Source organism: Ursus arctos, unplaced genomic scaffold (genome assembly GCF_023065955.2).
Source record: "Ursus arctos isolate Adak ecotype North America unplaced genomic scaffold, UrsArc2.0 scaffold_31, whole genome shotgun sequence".
Classification (NCBI taxonomy): Eukaryota; Metazoa; Chordata; class Mammalia; order Carnivora; family Ursidae; genus Ursus; species Ursus arctos.
Genome location: NW_026622997.1, coordinates 23803521 through 23829854, shown reverse-complemented (window position 1 = coordinate 23829854; position 26334 = coordinate 23803521). Strand labels below are relative to the sequence as shown.

Below are 26334 nucleotides of genomic sequence, written 5' to 3'. Positions count from 1 at the left end.
TAATCATGGTGAAAACCAGCAGCTGGGCAGCCACTGGAGGGGACAAAAGAGAGTCAGAGCTCCTTCAAAGCCCTATTCCAAGAAAACTGTCATTATCTGATCTGTCTAGTGGTTCTATGGAAGACTCTACTCACTCAGCTTGCTTATTTAACCTGACCTGGCACTCACACAGTGAAAACAGCCTTTTTCCCAGGGGCATTTGTCAAAAATAATCAGCTGCAATTGTTTAACATCAGGGTTGCCTGGGGCTATGAATAAGTTAGGGCAAATGATAAACAAACGAAAAAGCTTAACAGAAAAAGCTAGGGAATGTGATGTCCAGAGGGGGCTTTGAAAAACCCTGACATATTGTAGGGAATCTAGAAGGCCACGTGCATGCATAGGACTGTGTGTACACAGAGGTTGTGCTCATGAAAGGCCCAACAAGGCCTTCAGTTCTCACCTCTGGCCTAACCTGAAGTTTCACACAAACAGGAAATAAAGGTAAAAACATAGTTGTAAGCACCCTGACTGAGCATTTAAGACATGCTCCAATATGCTCCTCTGTGAAGAGTTAGAGACTTTTGGGTTCTAGGCACTGAAGAAAATTTCTACCCGTCAGCTGACCACCGAGCTACTATGGTAGAGACTTCACTATCTACACATAAGAAAAATACAGACTTACTGATTTAAATTAAGAAATGTCACTAAACGAACAACGATAATAACAATAACAACAACACACCGCGGGTGAAGGAGGTCTATTTGATTTCCAGAGCTTCCACACTATATTTAAATGTTTGTTTAAATATCTGGTTTTCAACAAAAAAATATAAAACATGCAAAACACACAGGGAAAAAAGCAGCCAACAGAATCATCCTGGCAAAAGCCCAGATTGTACTTACCAGACAACGACTTTAAATCATCATTTTAAATATGTTCAAAGAAGTAAAATACATATGCTTAAAGAACTAAAAGAAAGCATGAGAATAATGGCTTACCAAATAAAGAATATCAATACTGAGAAATAAATTATAAAAAAAGAGCCAGATAGACATTCTGGTAAGAAAAGTATAAGAATGGAAATAAAAAATTCTCTAGAGAGGCTCAGTGGGATATCTCAGCATGCAGAAGAAGAAGTCAGCAACCTGAAGACAGGTCAGTTGAGATTATTTGGTCTGAAGAACAGAAAGAAATAAGAACAAATAAAAATGAACAGTGCCTCAGAAATTTGTGGGATACCATAGAGCATAGCAACACACACATAATGTGAATTCCAGAAGGGGGCAGTGGAAAAAAAGGCAGAAAGAATATCTAAAGAAATAATGGCAAAAAACCCTCACAACTTTGAAGAAAAATGTTACACATTCTACGAGCTCTAGGTAGGACAAACTCAAAGAGCTCTACCCCAGGTGTTTCACAAACAACCGGTTGAAAGACAAAGAGAGAATCCTGATAGCAGCAAGAGGAGTAACTCGCCATGAACCAAGGATGTCCAACAGATTAACAGTTTATTTCTAATCAGAAATCACAGAGGCCAGAAGGCACTGGCATGACATAAAAGGGGCTGAAAGAAAAAGACTGTTAATGAAGAATTCTAAATCCAGAGAAGTTATCCTCCAAAAAAAGAAAAAAATTAAGACATTCCCAGATAAACAAAAACTGAGAGAATATGTTGCTAGCAGACCTACATTAAAAATACTAAATGAAGTTCTTCAGGCTGAAATGAAAAGGACCCTAGACAGCAACTACAATCTGCATGAAAAAATACAGAGCACCAGTAACAAAAACTATACAAATAGAAAAGACAGCATAAATGTGGTTTCTGTTTGTAACACTTGTTTTTTATCTTATCTAATTTAAAAGACAACGGCATAAAGCACTAATTAGAAATGCGCTGATAAGGGGCATCTGGGTGGCTCAGTCGGTTAAGCGTCTGACTCTTGATTTCAGCTCAGGTCATGATCTTAGTGTTGTGAGATGGAGCGCCATGTCAGGCTCTGTGCTGAGTGTGGAACCTGCTTAAGATTCTCTCTCTCCCTTTCCCTCTGCCTCCTGTCCCCTGCTCACGCTCTCATGCTTTCTAACGAAAAAAATAAAGGAAAGAAAGAAATGTGTTGATGAGCATACATTGTGCAAAAAAATAATCTGTATGACAAGAGCACAGAAGAAGAGAGGGAACTGAGGTATACATAAAAGCAAAGTTTTTGCATGCGAGTATAAAATTGGTATAATTCAACGCAGACTTCTACAAATTAAGATATTAACTGTAATCTCTAATACAACCACTAAGAAAATAACTAACTACACACACACACACACACACACACACACACACACACACACGGATATTTATATAGATAAAACAAGGAAATTAAAATGGCACACTAGAGAATGTCTGTTTATCACAGAACAAGGCTGTTGTGGGTTGCACTGGTCTCAAAAAAGATCTACTGGAGTCATCATCCCTAGTACCTGTGAATATGATCAGTTGGAAACAGGGTCTCCATGGATATAATAAAGTTTAAATGAGGTCAAACTTAATTAAGGTGGGCCCTAATTCATGACTGGTATTCCTATAAGAAGAGGAAATTTGGACACAGAGACAGAGAGGAGAACACCATGAAGACTGACATAGAAACTGAGGTGACGTGTCTACCAGCCAAGGAATGCCAAAATCTGCCAGCAGCGACCAGAAGCTAGGAGAGGGAGATAGGACAGATTCTCAACTCAGAGCCTCCAGGAAGGAACTAAGACTGCCAACACTCTGACTTTGGACCTTTGGCCTCCAAAACTGGGCGAGAATAAATATGTGTTATTTTCAGCAGCCTAGTCTGTGGTACTTTGTTACATCAACCTTAGGAAACTGACACATAGTCAGTAATAGAAGAAAAGAGGAACAAAAAACAAGGATTTGTTGAGGTAGGAAAAAAACGAAGGCTGAAAATATAGTAATACATTAATCAAAGCTTAATGTCTGAAGTTTCAACTGATCAGAATGGAGGCTGATATTCCATATGACACTGGGTAATAAGAGTTGATACAAAGCTTGCTTTTTAGATATATTTTAACACGTAATTAGGAAGTTCTTTCTTTGTTGCTGTATATTAGAGATAGACTTATCCACAGTACTTTTCTGTAATCAAACACTGCTTTACATGTAACAAACTTTTCAGTGATTTTTTAAAAACACACATGTTATAATGAAAAAACAGAACAGACTTTCCCCCTAAATTAATGAACAAATAATTCAAAATTATTTTCAACATTACAGTTTGATTTTCTCTGGACCACATGCAGCAACTCTGACGCTAAAATGACCGATTACACATGGACTACTCCTGCCCATTTAATCTATCTGACAGTTTTGCTACATGACATGCAAATAAAGAAGTTCTTAACAATAACAGTAATTTAAAAACCTTTACGCTTCCAATCTGGGCACAATCATTATTTACTGTTAAATGACATTACAGAATTTGGGACTTCAATTTTGAAACCTTAACATTTTCATGCCGATTATTATTGTGGTACCAAAGGAAGATGTGGGGAAAAGAACAGATATATTCAGGACCTAGAAGCAACAAACAATTCAGTAGATTAGACACCAATAGAAGCAAACTAAGAAACTGCACTTTACTTTGTGAAAAATATGCGGAATGTCACTTTACTATTCCATGAACCATTAACTTCATTACCAACCTGTCTGTTCTACACCATGAATCATCTGAAAATTCCATTACCCACCTGATATAAAATATGAGGATTTCATTTTACTAAGTGCTGAATTAGCAAGTAGCTAAGGTAGCCTTTCATAGGCTATCAGAGCAAAGAAATCAATAGAGAAATGATCCTAGAATCAAAAGGAAAGTGTAAAGGAATGACCGTTGATTGCCTTGTGTGTTAGCTGCTCTCTGTGCTTATGAAGGAAAGTCAAAGGCAGCTTTTCTCAATGGTTTGAGCATAAGTGACTTCCTAAATTAATGAGGAAGATAAAGCCCACAGATGGTGTATCGTGGAGTTTGAACTATACTAATTTTGACAGGTGACATGGAAGCCTTCTCAGCTACTCCTGTGAAATTAAAGATTCAGGGGAATGGCAATGTGAAATGCCTTTTAAGATGCAAATTAAACCACATACATATCTAATGCCCTCCTTTATAAATGGAAATATACACAGGAATACTAAAAGATGGAACAGGAACATTTGTATGCCACAACTGAAATATGTAAATTTCCAGGCTTCTCCAGTATTCTAGAATATTCTAGAAGTATTCTAGAAAGTATTTCATATATATTATTTCCATTACATATAATTCTTAATATAGCTAATATATATGTTACATATTATACATATATCTATTATATATTATATAATTTCTAACATACACGTTCATATATATACACAAAAGTATTCTGTTTTGTTAAAAGATATCTATACAGAGAGATATAGTTCCATATATTTGACCATGGTATCAGTTTCTTTATAAAGCATTTGCTGGGGCCTTTTCACTTATCATTTTGACACATGTTTTATCCCTACATACTTTTCCTCTCAGGAAATACCCTCTCATTCCCAAAAGAATCAATATACACATGTCATGGGATTTCATGAGCAATATTCAAAATTTTAGGCCAATGGCAAGGGGGGAAAATGATATCAGAGATTGAAAAATACAGACAGCTTTTACTACAAAGTGATTAAAGCATCTTATGGTAACCAAAAATGATCTGATGATTTATATTCCCACACTGGGTCTAGACTCCCACCTCTGCTATCTGGTAATTCAGAAACGGGAACTAAGAACATCAGTGAAGCCCACCGTCTCTATAAATTATTGATGGCCAAATAAATAGAATTTTTAAACAATGCATTTTCCATTGTGCTTCTCAGGAAGACAGAGGTAACCAATATTTTCAACATGAGGAACCTTCATCCACAAAATAGTTCATTTTCCCCTGAAAACTTGGGACAATAAATAAAATCCCTGATGAAACCTTTTGAGTCTTTTGGCTGTGAGGGCAGCAACAAAGAGTCATTTGCTGAGATCACATCTGTCTGTTTCCGAGTTCTTTTCTTTTCTGGGGCCTTGGGTCTGCACGGAAGCACGAGGCTTCATCACCCAGATGGACTATTACAAACTGAGACTCGAGTAAGAAGCACGAAGCTATGGAAGTTTTTCTGAGGGGCTGTCGGGTTTGAGAAAAGCTTAGGCTCCTTGCGCAGCACTGGAGCTCAGAGGCTGGAACGTGAGAGGGAACAAGTGAGGATCACAGGAATGAAGGGGCAGAGATGGAAGGGTGTGAGAAGGCCCAACGGAAGCTTCGCTGACATGCAGGCCCAGGCCCCTCCGAGGCTACAGAACTGTACTGTGGGGAGGAGCCTGCAATCGCGCTTAGACGGAGGAGCATTTTAATTTCATCTTTCATCACAAGTAGTCAAGTCATTTGGCAAACAGAGCTGGGGCCTCCGCTCTCCTTCCAGAAGGGCTGCTCCCAGCACTCAGCATCAGGCTCCCAGGAAAGCCTGATAAGCTTTTTATTATGGATACCAAGCCTTTTAGTATTGGATGCAGGCTTCTCTCCCCTCGATTTACAGATAGGCACAAACTTTGCCTTCCAGTTTTAGAGGTGTCAGGGACCTCTTGAAATTCACAAATGCCAGGTTCACAATGCAGTGCTGAGGATTATAATTGGCCAGAAAACGGGTGCCAACAGGCAGATCAAATCATGCACTGACGTCCCAAAGCTAAATATGGATGGCAGAAACAGAAGATTTCTCCTCTCCACTTCCTTGCTTAAAATAAATCAAGCATGGCCTTCCCTTTATCAGAAGGGGGAAATATTTTGTAAACAACAGCACAAAGTCTATTTGCATATTTTTCTGTTATTCTGAAAAGTATAAGCAATAAGGAAAAATAATTTTCAGGGCCCCCATGTGAATTATTGATTCCAGTGTGGAAATTCTGTATTGCTTTGACGCAACAGAAACAGAGCAAGAACTGAACTTGCTATTACTTTGAAACTGTGAGGCAGTTTTTAGAAGTCTGCCAAGCCAAACGTATTATTAATGCTCATGAATTACCATGTGGCATATTTATTGTCTTTTACCAGATAAATTAATTTTGATAAATATCCAATTAGGTTAGGATATAAGCTCATTTAAGTGGAAGTAAACATACAAAAACCAAGGGTAGCGGAAAACTGTTAGTCATTACAAGATTTCTCAACCAAAAACAGATGCAACATTTTAAATATCACTATTTATGATCAATCTTACATAATATAACATAAATATACTAAATGTAAATCTTGTAAAAAAACTATACATCTTAACTGAAGCTAAATAAAATATAGTATGATATCAATGTGAATAGCATTTTTAGTGATATTTTACAGAGTAATATAAATTGAAAAGTAAGTAATTTGATTTGCTCATAACTTCGAATGTAGTTAAGTACTTAATAACAAGAATCTGCGCTCCAGATTAATCAACTTGCCCTCTCTGGACCAGGCCGTAAGTGATGTACTAAAATTCGGATACAATTTTAAGAGATACAGGAATCTTAAGGGAGCTAACATTTTAAATTATTCATAACACAGGGAGAACCAGAATGGCTTAGATAAATAAAATCCATAGATACTTCCTATATCCCTTACCAGTCAACAGCTTTAGTATCTTTTCCTTACCAGCCAACCCATAAAATGAAAAACAAGGCAAATTGCCTGATTTTAATTTCTCCTTCTTGACCATCCTCTGCTGACTGCTCTGATGGGAGATTGTAAAAAAAAAAAAAAAAAAAACAAGACAAAACAAAACAAAACATAAAACAGTGAAAGCTAAGGAGGAGCGGGAAGGAGAAGAAAGAAGCTAAGAGCCCAGATCATCTATTAGTTAAATAATCACACAGTGAGCTCATTTGCTGCAGGTAGTTCTAAGGATACTATCTATCGTTATGGTATTTTAGGGGGGAAATAAGTAAACTGCATCCCTTAGATGGATCTTCCTTCCCCATCTTGTACCTCCTCACAGAAGTGGGACTCCTAAGTGAGAAAGACACGTGCCAACCATCCACAAAGTCTTCCACAACTAGATGCTCGGCACAGATAGGAAGATACTTCAACGTGGACATGAGACGTGCAGTCAAGGAACAGCAAACTTCGGAGCGAGCACATGATTCCGTACACGCTCCCTCGGCATGTCAACACAGGCACTGAAACACAAAGGTGTGACCAAGATTGCCTCTCCCTAAAGATGCTAACAGCTCGGTTGGGTTTGCGTGTAAATGAGTGATCACAGAGCCCGATGACGAGCGCCCACAGAGGTCTGCTGGACAGTCTGACAGAGCAGGGAGGGAATCGCGGAAGCATTAGAGAAGGTTCTGTGGAGACTCGGTGCAGTAGAAAGCGTCGTAGAATCAGACGAGATAAGAAACCAGTCCGGCTGCTAACTAGTTATGTAATTTGACCAATAGTTACAGCGTTCTAAGATGTAGCTTCTAAATCAATAAAATGAGGAGAATAATATCTCTATAGGTATCTTATTTTAAGAAGGAAAAGAGAGAATGTGTGGAAAGCAATCAGCGTGGCTTCTTGAAAATAATGAGCAGTCAATAAACTGTACTGATGCTCTTCTTACGCAGTCTTGAGAAAGATATCAGTGATATCCGGCGCCTGAGGTCTGGGAGCCCCTATGTCACTGACATTGGCCTCAAGATGCCTTGTGGGGTTCACGGGTATCATGTTGTCTGAATTAGTAACTTAGCTGCAGGCTACCTACGACGAGGAGGGCAACACTAAACAATGTGGTTCAAGAGTGGTCAAGTTCACAAGCCCCACCACCTTCTGTAAGGTCAGAGTCCATTCGAGAGCAATATGCCAAGGTTATTAGCTTAGTATTATCAATAGAAGAGCAAAAACAGCGAAAATCTCTCTTATCTGCCATGATAGGGGCCATGTGTTCGTTAACACATATAGTAGCAAATGCCAGTATGTCTGATCCATTCATTATTACCGACGGCCATTGTGTGGTAAGAACAGAAAGAGAAAACGTTAAAGTAGAAACTTCAGGCGTATGAAAAACCCACACTATACAGGAGGCATCGCAGGGGATTAGGTGGTGAGAACACAGGGATGCACTGGAAAAAGGCATCTTAAGGCCGCTGTATGCCAAGCTAAAGAGCGTGTCTTCTTCCTGTGGGTAATGGACAGGTGCTGAGGTCTTCAAGATGAGCGAAGATAGGTTTCCATCCATTGCTTTATCTATTGTTTCGACCTCATGTCCATATTTAATAAGTACTGTGTAAGGTTATACTTACGTTTCTACAATTCTAGGATGCTTTTCCAAAATACGTATACATAAGTATGAATGCCTGCGATATCTCTTTGTCAGCTATCTCGTCATTTAAAATGAATCTCAAGTTAATTTTTTAAGGCAGCAGTATGTTAAAATTCGGGTTTGTAGATGTTCCAAACAACACGTGATTATTTGCCTGCTTGTTAAGGATTAAGAATTCCCCCTCCCTCCCTTTTTATTCACCACACATTTATTCAATACCTACTACATAAAGTGCCACACATAATGCTAGACTTTTAAGTAGGCTCCATGCCCAACGTGGCGCTTGAACTCATGACCCCGAGATCAAGAGTCACACGCTCCACTGACTGAGCCAGGCAGGAGCCCCTAGACTCGTGATAAAACCTTAAAAGTGCATCCTATGTTAACTATAATATGTATCTTCTGTTCCTATGGAGATTTAATAAAAAGTAATATCAACAGATCTATTTTTCCACCTTATACTTTTAAATAATGACAGAACCTTTGATATTTTCCTTTAAATGATTTTCTCTTTGTGGAGCACCTGGTAGCTCAATTGGTGAAGCATCCGACTCGTGACTTCAGCTTAGGTCATGATGTTGGGGTTGTGAGATTGAGTCCCGCCATGCTGGGCATGGAGCCTGCTTAAGATTCTCTCTCTCCCTCTGTGCCCCCCACCGCTCTCTTTCACTCACAAAAAAAAAAAAAAAAAAAAAAAAAATTCCCCTTTAAGCTGTTCAATTCAATACATACATACATATGCAAGCAAGCACACTGGTAAAAGGGTTTTAAGAAAGGCTGCAAGAGTCAGATGAATGTGAAGTAAACAGAACAAGGAAAAGAAAGGGAAGGAAAAGAGCCCAGTGAAGTGCTCTCTAATTAAAGTCTGAAGCATGGAGCATCTTCCAGAAACCTAAGGAGGCATGGTCCTACCAATACAATTCTCAAGGAACCCTCACTGTGAGGGTATTAAAGCATCAGAGTAGTTATTTCAAGAGTGGGTTCCTTCTATCCCCACAGTTTAAAAGACATCACCATCTGTCATTCACTGGTGTTATTTTTGTTTTGTTTTGATTTTTTTTCTCCTGTTTCCTTTTTTTCTTATTGGCGAACTCTCTCCAGCACTCTCTAGATAAGTCAGGTAATTTCAGTAGAGTGCCCTAGGCTTAACGAGAGGAAAATGGGGAAGCACAATGTATTGGTGAGCACGGGCCGAGGTTCAGCGGGGTTGGGCTCCCTTTCCTGATGTCCTGTTTCTTACGGGGGAGCCAGGGGAGTCTCTGCAGCTCAGTTCCCTTTCCTGTAACACAATGAATGACGTGTTTGGGGAACATGGACTCACTCAAAGGAGAATGAGAAGAACGGCCAAGGTCAAGGTGTGAAGGTCTTGTCCAAGTGCCAAAGGAAGACTTTTCAAGCTCTTACTTTCAGATGGCATGGGTCTTTTCCTCTTGCATAACTTGGCTTGTTGGTCTCATCTGCTCTCTTTTCCTTTGGGTTGCTTTCTTCCTTGGTGTGGTACGATGACTCCCAGTGTATCAAGGGCAGAGGAGTGAGTGGCTTTCTTTGGGACAAACTCTCATCCTTGAAGTTCATTTACTTTGTCATCTTCTGCAGCCTCTTCTGACCAGAATGTTAGACTTGAAAGTTCGAGGCTATAGAGCGGGCTCTATAATTTACTTTTTGAAGACGGCTCTTCTTTATCCATTCTTGATTCATTCGTTTGCTGAACCTCCACTGGGTAGGGTACATCCAGAGATGAAAATGATAATAAGGTCCCTGCCTTGTAAAGATGACGATGGAGGAGGCAAGGCCAACATTACAGGTATCTGACAGCGAGAGTCTTAAAAGGGTAACGTCATGACAATCAGAACTTGTTATCACTCCAACCACAATCTATGAACTAAACATCTGGTGTTTTTCCAAGTAAAGTGTAAAGCTATGTTTAGCAACTTCTGTTGATTTTCAGAAGCTCTCCTGGAGCATGCATTTGGAGGTCAACAGCTCCAGTACCTCTTTAGATACTGGCAGCAGGATTTGCTATAAATGCAGCGTTCGTTTCTGTAACCTTGCAATTAATTGAAGAGCTGAATTTATTCCAAGAGGTACTTTATTCAGTCATCTCAGAGCCTGTGCATGATTTCCCCCCTTATGTTTACTCCCTACTTGAACTTCGCTGATTCTAGTACTATGGTTCCCTGGGTTCCTCGATGAGATTTTTTTTCAAATCACACATCTAGCATATCTCCTGGTGGGTGCCTCCCATTTACTTCAAATGCAGCAGGAGTTACCATGTTTGATTTTTGCAGAGAAGTCACTTGCTTTTTTCAAGTGTTGGGTCAAAGGGTTACGTATAAATTGACACACCTGCAACTTATTTTTCAATAGCAAATCTTAACTGTCCCCCACTGTCCAAAGTACTAAAGTTAACCTATCAATCATATACCTTTACTAAAAAGATCTGGCTAAGGAATATGTGAATAACAAAACTGAAACTGCTGAAGTTCTTCACTGTATATTTATAATTAACAATCAGATTGCTACCAAACTTATTTTTCAATAGCAAATCTTAACTGTCCCCCACTGTCCAAAGTACTAAAGTTAACCTATCAATCATATACCTTTACTAAAAAGATCTGGCTAAGGAATATGTGAATAACAAAACTGAAACTGCTGAAGTTCTTCACTGTATATTTATAATTAACAATCAGATTGCTACCAAACCTGTTTTCAGAATTTCTAAGACACGTTGCTAATATCAGGGAGGCTTCTCAGCACAACTTCAGCCAAGTATACGCCTCAAATCGAATCAACAGAAACTTTGCAACTGTTCACTCTTCTCTGGGATCTGTGCATTAAATTTGAGCAGCTATGCTTGCTTTTAGATTCTGGAATGTTTTTTCCTGCACAAAGTAACTGTAAAGAATACAACTGATTATAAAAAACATAAGTGACTTATTTCTATACTTTGCATTAATTTTCTAACAGCAGTTATTAGATTTCTTATCCATAACTATGGGTCCACTGTAATTTTTATATTCCTGAAAGAGCTGTCATGGGTCCTGGCATGTGCTTTTTCATTGAAATGGTGGCTCGTCCATCCATATTCCTTGCTCGTATTTACTGAGCATTTGTCATCAGACACCAGGTAACCTGCTCACATGCCCATGTTTCTAGTTTCACGGGAAGCTCCTTGAGGGCACACACCTGACCTGGGGAAGGGATACAAATGAGACCAGGCATCTCCCACTGCCACAACCCCTTCATGTTCACAGTGACCACAAGAGAATCAAGGAAAAGAGTACCAAGCTCTGTCTCTCTCAGATTCCACTTCATTCCTAACTATCTCCAGACAAAGGGAGGGGACTAAAAACATCCTCAGACTCGCAGTCCAGTATCTTACTGACAGGGCTAACAGCAGGATAATGTACTCACGACCTGGTTGCAAAATGAACGCAATGTCTTAGCATGCCTGAACTAGGCCAGACCAGGGTACTGAGTGGAGGAACCAAGGCACATTTATGCAATGGGAGTCTGAGGGGCTGCACAGAAGAAACAAAGAACTGTGATGAGATGGCAAGAGCTGGAAAATCCAAGCAACGTTAATTAATGGAGAACAAGCGAAAACAAGACGTGCAGACTGACAAAGAGGATTTGAAATTCTCCACTCATTCTTAGTCACGTGTGACCACAATAAATAAATAAACAAACAAACAAACAAATAAATAAAATAATGTGCAAGAGGTTGTCAATGTAACCCATGTGATGATGCTGAGGCTCCCACACTGTCCGGACTGGTTCGTGTCTGTGTCAGCAGGGAAATGGGGTGCTTTTCCTTACCTCCAGATGCTCTGAAATATAGGGTGGATTTGTCATGCCAAGCCTCAGCATCGCTCCCTCAGGAATCACTTCAACCAGTTTCCACAGCAGTGCGGGGAGACTGGTGCCAATGTCTCTGCCGTAAGCCCCTGTGTCTTCACTGGTCAACCATATCTCACAAACACCCTCTGTGAATCAAAGGAGATAATTAACAAATCTGTTGCAGAGCTGTTTCCTTCATCATACAGCTGCTCACCCTCTTTAATGCAGTATTACTCCCCACCATTATGCAGGCAGTCTGGGTATTCAATTGCAGAGAAAAAGCAGCTTATCCCATGGTGGCACTGGGTTATTAAGTTCATTTTATGAACACCAGAGAGTTACAACAATGCTGTAAATTATCGGTGCGTCCTATGGAGTGATTAACATTCACAGCCAATCAGTTCAGCCGTGCTTCCTCCAAAGCACTTTGATCAGGACTAAAGCGACAATCCCATCACAATGAATACCTATTTTATTGAGCACCATAAGCCTTGGAACTGAAACAGTCACTGCACAGAAGAGGTACTATCAGGAGTTAACTCACTAATCAGCCTGTCACCAACCCAAAGAAAAATGTCAAGTGTAGTTAAGGTTTAACTCAGAAATTATTAATTATGAGGTACCCATTTCTCCTGCAGTAACTATTCTGATTTGTTTTCTTTATTCAGTTAAGAATAGATTGCTCTGGATTGCTGCGTTCAGAGAAGTCGGTTGCTGTATAAACTAAGTATTTGTGTCCAAGAACCTGTTTACTGACAGCTTGCATCCTATTTTCCATCAATCAGACTTTACGAGAATGTACATATGTTTTGTTGTTACTGTTATCATAAAGAAGCCTGACTTCAAATATTATGGCCTGCAATAACACCCTTCCAAAAATCAAAAAGAAATACATCTGGATAACCTCGTATTATTTAAAATGAATAAGACAGAGTTAGCAAGAGCCATCCAGGTTTTCAGAACCTTTCTGAAAGCGTATTCGATTAAAGGATTAGCCTATTTTAAAAGGCCAAATGATTCACACAAAGCTAAGACCAACAATCAAATAGCCCTGTGAAATTTGCTCATGCTAAAGTGATTTGTTGCTTCAGGAGAACCTCAGAACACACACCAGGCCCACAAAGACGACAGCCTGACCCAAAAGTATACATTTCTAGAAAGAGTCTTCAAATTACAATTTTAAATTGTCTTTAGTTGATGGAAGAGAAAAATTTTAAACACACATTTAAATATTCCTAGCCAAGAGAGACAACAAATAAAACACATGGCTTTTGTGTGAATGTGAACTTAAAAACTTACAGAAAAGAGAAGCGAAAAATAAAGATCTTTACTATTTTTAATGCGTTCCACAGAGGTGGAAAAATATACATGAAGCTGAGATCTCCAATAACTATTCTTTCCTCTAGAATAAGAGATCTATTTACTTTACCAAAAACCAGCCAAACCACATAACAACGTGTTTCACTTTGCCCTACTGGTCTATCTTTCTGAGACATGCACATCCTCACACACACCCATACAACACAGAAAATACAACGATAGAAATAAAATTTTAGTTTCCTGAAATTAAAGAATCAATAACAGCATAGAGAGCTGGAGGTATCAAAAGAAACCAGCCCGAATTAAAAAGCTGAAGATGTTTTCAGTATCTGCAAATCGGTAGTGCTTTGAATATATGGGTTTTCTTTATTTCAATTAAATATGTAGTTCCAGGAATCAATAAACATTTGCTTAGTTTTAATCATTTAATAAAAAGTTTTCTCTTCAAAAGAAATAGTCTGCCATGTTCATAGGTCACCTTTCTAGTCTGACAGTTTTATAAGTATTCTCTGCACATGGAGTAAATATTTTTCTATTTTAAAAAGAAGGGTTACAATCAGTGGTATCATCTTTATTTTAATATTACATATATCATCAGACAGTGGACTCCTACAACCTTTTTTTTTTTTTGGTTTGTTTTTAATCTTATCACAAAATCCACTCCAGGAAAAGAGATGGCTAAGTAACAACATATACAGATTTTAAAACACTCTGAAAGAGGTTATAAAAACAGGACATTATCCATGATTTTCCAGTTACTGGCACTTGAGCAACACAATATGAATATTTTAAAATGAACAGAATAATTTTAATTTATAATTTTTCCATCCAAATGGTTCCATGTTACGCCTTATGTAGAGAGAGCGAGTTCCTGGAACAGTGCCTTGCTGTTGCTAGATGAATATAGAAGGGGGAAAAATCACGATGAATAGGAATGGAAATAACATCCATGCAGAAAACAGCAGCCAGCTCTTAAAGCTGCATAGGTGGGGACCAATAGCCCCCCGGTGGGCTGAAACTTCAAATTAAATCACATAAAGAGGAAGCAGCTGTAAGACTAAATCAGCAACAACAGGAATAATGGTCTTGATGTCTCCAAGATCAAGGCTGCTAAAATGCTCTACATAATAGCAACCTGGGCTAAAACACAATGAAATGAGAGCACATGTGCAAAATGTGAAATCCCAGGACTTTCGGAGAATTAGGCCTTGCCAATTCCACCCCAAAATGTGTCCAAGATGATCTTGCTCTTAATCGACATGAGAAAGTCAGATTTTCCAAGGCTCTATCTCAAGAATTCCGATGAGTTCTGATCCTGCAAATCGTTAGGATCTAGAAAGTCATTTCATACTAACGGTGAAGCTAAATGCAGAATCCTTGTCCTGACATCCTTTTCTCTGGGAAGTCCTGTGATTACTCACGGTGCAAGCAGTTCCTGTCAGGTCAGCTTGCATATGAATTCACCAGGGAAAAGTGAAGGCTGCAGTCTGTGATCACTAATGGAGACTGGGACACATGCTTGCTTCCATCTGCACACTTAATTGGCTATACTTATGGACAGAAGGGCTTGCCTAAACAGCTTCATTCCTTAAGGACCTCAGTTATGAGCTATATTCCTTTGCACATTCATTTCTTTATTGGTCTATCAAACATTTATTAAGCCCTTACCTACTATGTGCCCTGCATCAATCCCAGCTCATGACAGATATGGATTCATCATTAAGCTTCTGTGAGCTAACACTGGCTATTATCCAGGAACTGGCAAGGGGACATTAACAGACACCCTGGGAACTTCACATCCATCCCTATCAGTGGTGGTGGAGGTGGAGGGGGTGGGGACTGGAGAACACAGCCTTGGAAACCAGAATGAGAGGGGAGCTGGGCTGGCTCAGAGTGAGGATGATGTCAGCCACAATAAGATAGGCCCAGTCTGCTCTCCAACGTGGACTTCGATGAATACGTGTCAGAAAAAAAAAAAAAAAACAAAAAACACGAAAATAAAAAAAGAGACGCAAGCAGGAAGAACTGAGATAAGAGGAGTGAATGCCCAGTAAAAACTCCCAGGCCTGTAAAAATAAATATGTGCAAAAAAAGAAAGTGGGAGGTGGAAAAGTGGGAGACAGAAATTAGCTTTTTATAAGCATCCGAGAAGAGATTTTACTTTTTCCTAAAACTGTTCATCCATCTGATTTTTGTTTGTTTTCCTGAAATTGTTCATTCTGCCTCTTCTAATGAACATAAGTTTCATCAGATCATCTACCATCCTTTTGTTGTTGTTAATTCTGGTGAAAAGACAAGCGAATACTAGGAAGAAATGAAATGCATCCTACCAGGGAAAATCCTCTAAAAAGTTCAGTTATTAGAATCCATTATCATTTTACCCAAGTAATTAGGGATCAGCCTATAGTTGAAACACGGTATTTTTCCCCGAATGGAGAGCAAACTTCACAGCTGGATTCTGATCTCTGCTCCATTGTAATTTGAGATGACAGAGGACAGAAAAAGGAGAAGACATAAAAGGTTAACAGTAAAAGAAAGATAATATCCTCAATAAAAGTCTCACAACAAAGAAAATCTGTTTTTGGAAAATCAAACTTTGCCAAAACTCAATTTCAAAAGCTCAGGACTCACTGTAACTTGTCCTACGTAGGGGCTTTACCGTCATACATGAAAATATGGGCAAAGACTGATTTCACCTAATCAGAGAACTGATTTTTTCCTCCAGTGGCTCTTGCTTTATCGTTTGGAAAATTTCTAACATATTAAGGTGATTCATTTATTCCACTGGGAGTAGAGTCTCTAAAAGTACGGATTACGAAAACAGGAAAACTGTAAACAGTGATTAATGGGATTGAAAGTTAAAGAGCACCAGACAGCCAGAAAATCTTTATCCATGACACCGAATTAAAAAAGAAAAAGTCACCTCAAAATCTGCTAAGTCTTTCTTCCTCAGAACATGGTAGCTCTCCCCTTCTCCTGTCTTGTTCCCTCCATTCCTGTCCTTGCCCTTCCCTTCCTTCTCTTTCTCCACCATCCCATTCCAGCGCTCAATCTCCATCTTCCTCAAAGGCCAATAAGGAATATGAATTAAACATACATCATGTTGTATTTATTTAATATGCATTCAATTCTCTGCTCTTAATTCCTGATGTTCTATTTTAAGGGTGAGAAGGGCACATTTAATTAGATTTTTATGTTTTTTTTCTTCTTAAAAAAAAAACCTAGAAAACTCATAAATAATTACGACTCTCTGATTAAGCATTTGAAGGGTCATGGAAATTTCTACAATGGTGATGTTTTGAAGTAATAATATATATAGGCAGTCCTCCACCTAATTAATCTACTCACTTAATAGTGAATTAGACAATATAACTTCCTTGGTTCCTTCTAATCCTATTTTTGGACGCTCAAGAATTTTATAAAAAACTCTTTTCAATTAAAAAAAAAACTGAAATGACAGTATTATTAAAGATAGCATCGTAACAGGATCAACCATGGCTATCCTGGATAGAACAATGACATACCACCGATAAAGACAAATATTAATTACCTGATTCTTCAACTATATCGTTTATACTACTTTCGCTAACTAACAAAAGTTATCAGATGCACGGAGGTGTTTTTTGCTAACTTTTTATTTTGAACGTTACATTTACAGGAAAGTTTCAACAGTAGTACACCTAATACCCACACCTCCTTCACTCAGACTCTGGACCCAAATTTTGCCTCATTTGTGAGCGTGAGCTCTCTCTCTCTCTCTCTCCATATGGACAAACACACATGGTTGGTTTGTTTTCTTCCCTGAGAATTAGTTGCAGACATCGTGGCACTTTAAATCTAAATATGTCAGCATGTACCTTCTAAGACCAAGAACATTCTTTCTCATAAGCACAAGTGTGTTGCATGGTCTCTTAAGTTCTACATAAGATTGGTAGTCTTGCTTAAAGTTCCCCATTATCCTATAGTGACACCGGGACAGCACAGCAAGTGAATACAAACTATTTTTTTACTTAAAAGTAAGATTTTCCACTTATGGGTAAGTTCAGAGACAATTAAACTTTAAAATTATCTTTTTTATTGCTTTAGAAGCAAGAGTTAACAGAGTATTTGCAGAGCATCCTGAACTCTGTGATTACAGTGTTCCACAGAAAAGAAGTTGTTGACATAAATTGATCGTGTTGTCGCTAAACAAAAGCAACCTGTTTAATTTATTTCTTTCGAAAGGTCATAATCAGAGAGAATACTGTTTATTTTCATACTTCTACAAGAATCTGGAAATAATGGAAAGCTAAAAACAAACTAAACGCCACAAAAGGATGACACACTTTCTGAAAACAAGGCATCTGACTCCCCAGGCTCCAAAATCGGCAATAAGCCTCAATGAGGCAGATTAAGTTTATCTTCTTAATCCCACAGTGTGTTTTATGCCATATATGGGCTTTTCCAATACCCCTAGAGTGGATACAGACAGCAGTGGCTATGAATGGGCCCTTTGGTATTTTAGCAGGATATGCGGAGAGATGGTATATTGTCTTTAAAAATATCGCAACAGCCTCAACTCCCAGAAGTCCAAACATTACAGATACGAAAGGAAGTAGGAAGAGGGAAAAAAGAACAAGATACCTACAACACAGTATCTTGTGCTCAGAAAAAAATTAGTATCAGGTGATTGTGGGGATGGATAAAAATTCCTCTAGATTCCAAGACTAAGTTAGAGTTAGAGAACAGTTTAGAGCATAAAGGAAACGAAAGAAGCAAAGCATTTTGTATTATTTAGGCCAATCAACCCAGTTACAGAATGAAGGACAAATAGAACTTAAGTTTTAAAAGGACAGAGTATCTTTATTACTGATGTTTTATGTTCCTAAAGGTCTTTCTCAACAGTGAACTCCGCCAAATCTACAGTCAAATAGGACCAGAAATTCTGTAGTTACCATTAGGGAATTTTGACTTTGAATATAAAACAAATGAATCAATTTCAAGTGTTTACACAGCAGATATAGTTTTCTACTTTCTATCACACTTTTATACTCAGTTTGAAGGTGCATCAGGTGGACAGTTTAGGTCTATTCACTCATTCATCATTCATTCTTCATCTACCAACTATCTGTTGAGTACTAGAATGCGCCAGACACTGTGCTAGATCTTAAATGAAATTTATTCACGTGAGAGACACAATAAGCTAAAAGATGAATAATATACTGTCCAGTATAAGTAAGTGCTATAAAATGTTTAAAAGCGGGATAAAGAATGAGTGATAAAGTGGCTGGGTCAGGACGTTGTTACTTTTGACAAGTAGTTGAGGAAGACTCGGGATGAAATGAACCCTGAATGAACCAAGGCAGTAAGTGCACCATATGCATTTAGCTGAAGGAAGAGCACTTGAGGCAGAGGGAATGTAAGATCCAGCATCAGCATGTTTATAGATCCCAAGCAACCACAATGAGGTCAGTGTGGTTGGGGTGAAGTGGTGGAAGAGAGGAATTTGTGGTGGGAGAGAATTATAAGATGGGAGCCAGTGGTGACATAAGTGGTTGCAAGAGGTTCAAGCTCACTGAGCAGAGCTAAGGGAACAAAAATTACATGCTGATAACCTACTCACTGTCATAGGCAATGAATATGCAACATGTATATTATACTTGCTAGTGAAAGCTCTCAATAACTCCGTGTTTTAAGATATTTTCGTGTTTAAGCTCATGAATATTCGGTGCCATTTCAGAATTCTCAAATCACTATATTTGGTATATAAGAAACAGGAAAAGGAGTAACAGATAATGTCAATGTCCAGTCTGCTTAAAAGAAATTACTTTCTTTCGCTCTTTTTTTTGGAAGGAGAATTTATTATAATTGACCAAAATGCCTGAAATCAGACTCACAAAATTAAATAGAAACAAGTAAAAGGAATCGAAGACCAGTGACACATTTATGCCATTTAGTTGGTAGCACCTAGGGGGAAAGGAGGGAAAGGAGGTGGTCTCGGTCTTTTATCTATTCTGTTCTTTTCCCTTCAACAGAGCCTAAGGACTACTAAGGAGCCCCCAGCTTCTCACTCCACATCACTTCAGGTGACATCCAGCAAACCAACATTTGCCACAAACTCAGACAGTCTTCAGAGTTAGAGCCACTGCTACAATCTCAGAAGGAAGGACAAAGAAGAACAAGAAAATAAAATCCTTTCTTATGAGTCAGGAAAAGGAAAGGAAAAATTCCTTTTTCCTTCATTAGAGAAAAAACAGGCTCACCCTCAAGAATCTACTACCCCCACACCAAGTAACTATAGTGATAAATAGCATAATTCAGATCAGTTTGGCTCTTTTCAGTGACTATACTTTGGCAAGTGACCAAAAAGTGGGTTAAAATATTCCTGTAAATGTTTAAGTGTGCCCTTTCCAGGTCTGATGTCATTGAAATGTGAAGATTCTTTTTCTTTTTTTTTTTTTTTTTCTGGTGAATAAAATGTAAAAGAAAAGGGGGGTTGGGTGGTAAGCAATGCCCCTACATGATGAAAGAGTAAGGTACAACTTTAAGACACGAAAATATTTAAAAGTTTGGAAGTTCTATGGAGAAGCAGGTAGCCGTGCCTTAAGGAAAAAAGAATAATCAGCATAGAAAGGTCTGATACATACCCCACATATCAAAGATTTAATGATCAGCTACCTCATCAATTTAAAATTTCTAAAAAGGAAGCATTACAAATACTTGCAGGTGGTATTAATAAAAGGTGATTTTACCATCTATTACAGTAAAATAACATACATACCAATAACCAAATCTGTAACTTGACCAGGCTATGCTAATCAAAATTATATCTACCAATGGGTGTTTCAGTGGAAGAATGTATAATATCCCATATAAATTGTGGTCTCTGGTCACACTGATGACAACACAAAATTTTAATTAAAAGGAAATACAGTGAGGACTTCCATTTCTATACACAAAGGATTAACTGTTACAGGAATTGCCTTAATGCTATAAACAACTAGAAATTTTGACAACATGTATGAAGTAACAATCATCAGTCAAGTAATAACAGGCAGTGCAGGACTGTGATTTTTGAAAAAAAGCAGACAGGGTGAGTCCTATGATTACCCATCTTACTTCCTTAAGGCATTTTCTAGGCCACAGTGCAGAAAAGGGGAAAGCAAACAGAGCCCAATGATCTTGCTGAGTTGAGAAGTAAGAGACTGAAACTCAGAAAGCTACAGTACACAGAGTTAACTATTATAGAGGAAAGAGTTGTGCAGAGATGGAGCTCTAAAGATCAGCAGAGGACTCCCCTCAATTTTTGGCTGAGTACTATCTGGACATGCATGAGAGGAAACAATCCCAAGGCCGGGGAAAGAATCATAGCAAAGCAGTGGGCCACACAAGTCTTAGAAGTCATGCAGGACCAAGAATGATTTGTGTTCCTAGAAGCTGACGGAAAGATCTTAGAATACATTACTGACTGGATAGAGTCCTTAGAAGGCTATTTTGCCTTTCTTTTTTTTTTTTAATTAATTATTTTTATTTTAATTTTTTTTAATTATATTATGTTAGTCACCATACAGTACATCCCTGGTTTCTGATGTAAAGTCTGATGATTCATTAGTTGCGTGTAACACCCAGTGCACCATGCAATACGTGCCCTCCTTACTACCCATCACTAGTCTATCCCATTCCCCCACCCCCCTCCCCTCTGAAGCCCTCAGTTTGTTTACCCCCCCTTTCTGGTTGAGAAAAATTTGTGTTAAACTAGCACCTGCTCTGGACCTATACTAACAGACCTTAAAAGAAAGCCTCAAAAGATCAAAGTAATTTCAAATACCTTAACTCTATGAAAGAACAAAGTCCAAAACTCCTTAAAGGAAAACAAAATCCAATGTTTAACAACATGAGATTTAAAATGTCTAGCATCCAAACAAAAATTATCAGGCATGCAGACAGGAAAGAAAACACCGACTACATTTATAATCTGGAGAAATAACAAACAATACAGAGTGATAAATTACAGAGATGATGAAATTAGCAGACAAGGACACTAAAACACCTACTGTAAATTTATGTTTTCACAGAAAACATAAATGTGGTCCACATGCTCAGAAAATGTGAACATAAGAAAAGAAATAGAAGATATTAGAAAAAGACCCTCTTGAAACTTCTAGAGATGAAATTGAAGACCTAGCGACATAAACTATCCAAAATGAAGCAAGGAGAGAAAGAACGGAGAGTAAGAATGAACAGAGAACAATACCAAACCAAATAACACACACATAATTAGGTTCCCTGAAAGGACGGCTGAATGATTTCCAAATTTGGTGCAAAGTATAAACCACAAATTCAAGAAACTCAATCAACCTCAGTAAAATAGACATAAAGAGAAGCACACCAAAGTGCATTATAAACAAATTGCTTAAAAAAAAAGAAAAAGAGTAATAAAGAGAAAATTTTAAAAGCTGTTGGGGGTGAAGGGGATAAGGAAGACACTGCACAGAGACAGGACACAGGACAGAACATAGGACAGAAAACTTCTTGTCAGCGACTGTGCAAACGAGAATGCAATGGAGAGACATCCTCAAACTCTGAAAAATTACCCAAGGATTTTGTATTCAATGAAAATACAACAACAACAAAAAACAGCTATTAATATGAGGGCAAAATAAAGACTGCAGGCAGAGCTGAAGGAATTCATTACCAGCAGACCATTATTCTAAAGAGTAAGAAAAAAAGGTCTTTAAGCAGAAAAGAAATGATTCCATATGGAAAGAAAAGCACCAGAAAATACACAAAGAAAAGACCAGTACCAGAAATTTGTAAATTTGGGGGTACATATAAAAGCTATTTTTCTCATTTTTTATCAGTTCAAAATATAATTGACTGTTTAAAGCAAAAGTAACACCAATATATTGTGGGGTCTATACACACAAAAAAATGACAGTAACACAAAAAAGAGAAGGAAGGAGGAAACGGAAGTATACAATTATAAGGCTCTTATGCTATAATGAAAGAGTGTCATATTTTTACAAGTTGACTGTGATAAGTTAAATGTGTATATCTGAACCCTTGAGCAACTCACAATCAATCAATCAATCAGAGGTATAGCTTACAAGGCATTAATGGAGATAAAAAGGAATCCTAATATGCAATCCAGAAGAAGATAGGAAAAGTAGAAAGAAGAAATGACAGGAATTATAATGAACTATTGCTGGAATCACGGAAAGATATACACAGGAGGCTTCAACATTATTTTTAATTATTTCTTAAAAAGTCTGAATTGAATATGATAAAATGTTAAAATTTGATACAGCTAGTAATTTTTTAAACTGTGTTAGCTTCTAACTAATTGTGTTAGTTTTATATATTTTAGAAATGTTTTATAATTTAACATGTGAACAAGTAATAATCCCTGTGATTAAATAAATATTAGTAAAGTCCATCTTTTTTTTTTCTGTTTCATAAAACACTTGAAAGAAGCTAAATCAACGAACGAAGTCAATGTGTTTTAATTTAAGTGGTTCTATAAGCATAATTAAGTGCAATGACCTTTATTAAATTCTGCTATGTGAGGCTAATCTAGATAGCTACTATTCTGTATTTAAAAATAGAATGTTAACTCTCCTCTAGCCTAAGGGGAAAATGTGAATGCCGTTTAAAAATAACCACCCTCACAGGGGTAAAAATGATAATTTCTTATTTTTCCACTTTTCAAAGAAAGATAAAACACAGTTGTTTGGTGACACTGAGGAGAACAACAAACCAATACCCCAATGATCTCATCTTTTTCCTTGACCCAATTATTCCAATTCAGGGCTCGCCAATTATATCCAGCTATGATGTAAGACTTCAACAATTCTATACTTGAGAGTGAATTAAAGTCACTTTTCTCTCTCTTCACGATCTATCAACTGGCCACTAACCATGATTCACAGAAAACAGATTCCATCAGATCTTTTTTGTTTCAGGTACCATGCCTACCTAACATGACACGTATGAGGGTAATTAATCAATGTATTTGAATAACAAACACAAAGATAATTTTTAAAATCACAATTGTCTAGTTAGAAAATGCAAGACTTTATCCATTTCATTTATAAACAAAGACTCTGAAGATCAGAAAGATTAAGTGGACTTACCCAAAGTTATACAATAACCAGTAGCAGAGCAGGAATAAGAATTAATCTCTTAACTTCCAAGGAAGGAACTCGAACATAATACTTCTTATACCAATTCAGTGACTCAAAGACAACCTCTATACAACTTTGACTATAATTATTACAACGTGACAAGTACCAACTAAAATCTCAAAAGAAAGAAAGCTTTAGTAGCACTAGAAATAAGAAATGACTAAGAAAACCAAAACAATGCATAAATAACATAATGAGATGCATTAAAGAGTATAAGCCTGCACTATCCAATACGATAGCCATCAGCCATATGTGGCTAAGGAGCACTTAAAATATAATTAGTCCAGACTGACCTGTCCTGTAAGTGTACAATTGCTGAAGATTCAGTATGAAAAAAGAATGTAAACATTAAGAATTTTTACACTGATTATAAGTTGAAATGATTACATATGCATACACTGGGTTAATCAAACTATCTTCGAAAATAAATTTGGCCTGTATTTTTTGACTTTTTTTTCTTTTTTTTAAGATTTTATCTATCTGACAGAGAGAGAGAGACAGCGAGAGAGGGAACACAATCAAGGGGAGTGGGAGAGGGAGAAGCAGGCTTCCTGCTAAGCAGGGAGCCTGACGCAAGGCTCGATCCCAGCACTCTGGGATCAGGACCCGAGCTGAAATGCTTTAACGACTGAGCCACCCAGGCGTCCCGCTTCTGACTTTTCGTAACACAGCTACTAGAAAGTTTTAAGTTATTTACATGGCTCACATTACATTTTGATTGAACAGCATGGTTATGTAGATTAAAAATTGTCTACAATGAAGAACTAAAAGAATTAATATGAACTTTAACTTATTAGTAAATTATACTTTCTCCTAAATAATCAAAAAAACTAAAAAAACTTCAATTAAATATCCTGATAGATAAGATGTTATACCTTATATATTTGATACTTCATTTACTTATGCTTGTTTCTATCTACTTGATTGTGTTGCTGTATTTTAAGAAAACAGCAAAATATTAAAGTTAATAAATAAAAAATGACATTAAGAAACTCTCAATTCTACAACCACTTTGTGTTATCATGTTGAAGTCACCTTTGACTTGCACATTTTATATAGTTCACAATATTGAAAAAAATACCAAGATCATTAATCTATGTAAAACTATACTTAGGGGTGCCCGGGTGGCTCTGTCGGTTAAGTGTCCGACTCAGGTCTTGATCTCAGGGTCGTGAGTTCAAGCCCTGCACTGGGCTCCACACTGGGTGTGATACCTACTTCAAAAACAAACACACAAAAAACTATGCTTAACAGTTCCTTGAATCCTTAATTCTCAGTACCAAAATATATACTCAATAATGTAGTTTTTACTGCAAATAGCATTCCCAAGCATGAGATATTCAAAGATCTACAAATTGCCTCCAATTGTTAAACTATCATTTATCTTATAACTTTAAAATGAGAAAACAAACAGAGAAAATGGGTAAGATATGTGACCCATTTATTGTCACTCAGGACATGAGTTGAATAGGAAATTTTTTAAAAGCTCCAAATTTCCAAGTCTGATTTACACAATTCTTCTTCTTTGAGAAAAAGGGAAATATCATCACCAAACCATTCATACTAACTTAAGAAAACCTAACATTTACAACCCCCCAGGAGCCCTCCATGAAACCGTTATAAGAAAACTCTCCACCTTTCCCCCCATTCCTGCAACCAACCTATTACTGTGGTATTGTCTAACTATGGAGAAATGATTTAAGAAGAAAACAGAGTGGGGCGCCTGGGTGGCACAGCGGTTAAGCATCTGCCTTCGGCTCAGGGCGTGATCCCGGCGTTATGGGATCGAGCCCCACATCAGGCTCCTCCGCTATGAGCCTGCTTCTTCCTCTCCCACTCCCCTTGCTTGTGTTCCCTCTCTCGTTGGCTGTCTCTATCTCTGTCGAATAAATAAAATCTTTAAAAAAAAAAAAAGAAAGAAAGAAAACAGAGTACTTGCAGTAATTGCACTGGCCCAAACTCAGCCCATTACAGCAAAATTATTGTTATTTTTTATAAGTATATTGGTAAAGTTTTTTAAATGCTTTAATTTACCTCTACCAACTCTGACAATCTCTTCCAGGAAACACCATTTTGATACTTCAAACCTGAGTTCACTTAAATATTCTACAGAACCCTTGTGAAAAAAATTTTTTATTCTCAATCGGAAATTCCCTCATTCTTTTGTGTTATTTCATGTGACTTCAGCTGGTGATGGATGAAGGTGAGGTCCCAGAGAGGCTCTCTTTCATTCATTGTTTATTTTAAAGATGTCCGACAGTATCCATGAAGAGAAAATTACTCAGTGAAGACAGCAGGAAGGGGGAGAAGGCAGAAGGAAAAATGGAGAGAAGTATCTCGTTCTAACATACTATATAGTTTATTTCCAATTATGTTTATTGTATATTGTCTCTTCACCTCATCCCCAGCTAGAATGAAAGCTACACTAAGACTGAGATTTTCATCTGTTTTGTTCACTGATGTGTCTCCTGCAACAAAACAGTGTCTGAGACGCTGCCAAATGGCTAATCTGGGACGATCTGAGCAGTAATATAAATACTGATAGTAATGGAATTTGAAGTACAGAATAAAATAAATACCCATGAGTCCACACTTACATAAATAATATTAGGAAAAAGCACAGATTCTCCTGATAACATAATTCCAATTCCTAAATGTAAGAGGAAAGATAGAAAAATCACCATTTGGCAAAC

General features: G+C 37.7%; 1 protein-coding gene across 13 annotated transcripts in view; it reads right to left on the bottom strand.

Annotated features, from left to right (window-relative positions):
- Positions 1 to 26334, bottom strand: part of CDKAL1 (CDK5 regulatory subunit associated protein 1 like 1) — an 811149-nt gene that overhangs the window by 418226 nt on the left and 366589 nt on the right. For all 13 annotated transcript variants that reach the window (XR_007191477.2, XR_007191478.2, XR_007191476.2 and 10 more), the window contains one exon: positions 12138 to 12304. Coding sequence is in view for 10 of the 13 variants with exons in the window: in XM_048225746.2 (XP_048081703.1) it covers positions 12138 to 12304 (167 nt within the window). In the remaining 3 variants the exon portion in view is untranslated. The remainder of the gene's footprint in view (positions 1 to 12137; positions 12305 to 26334) is intronic.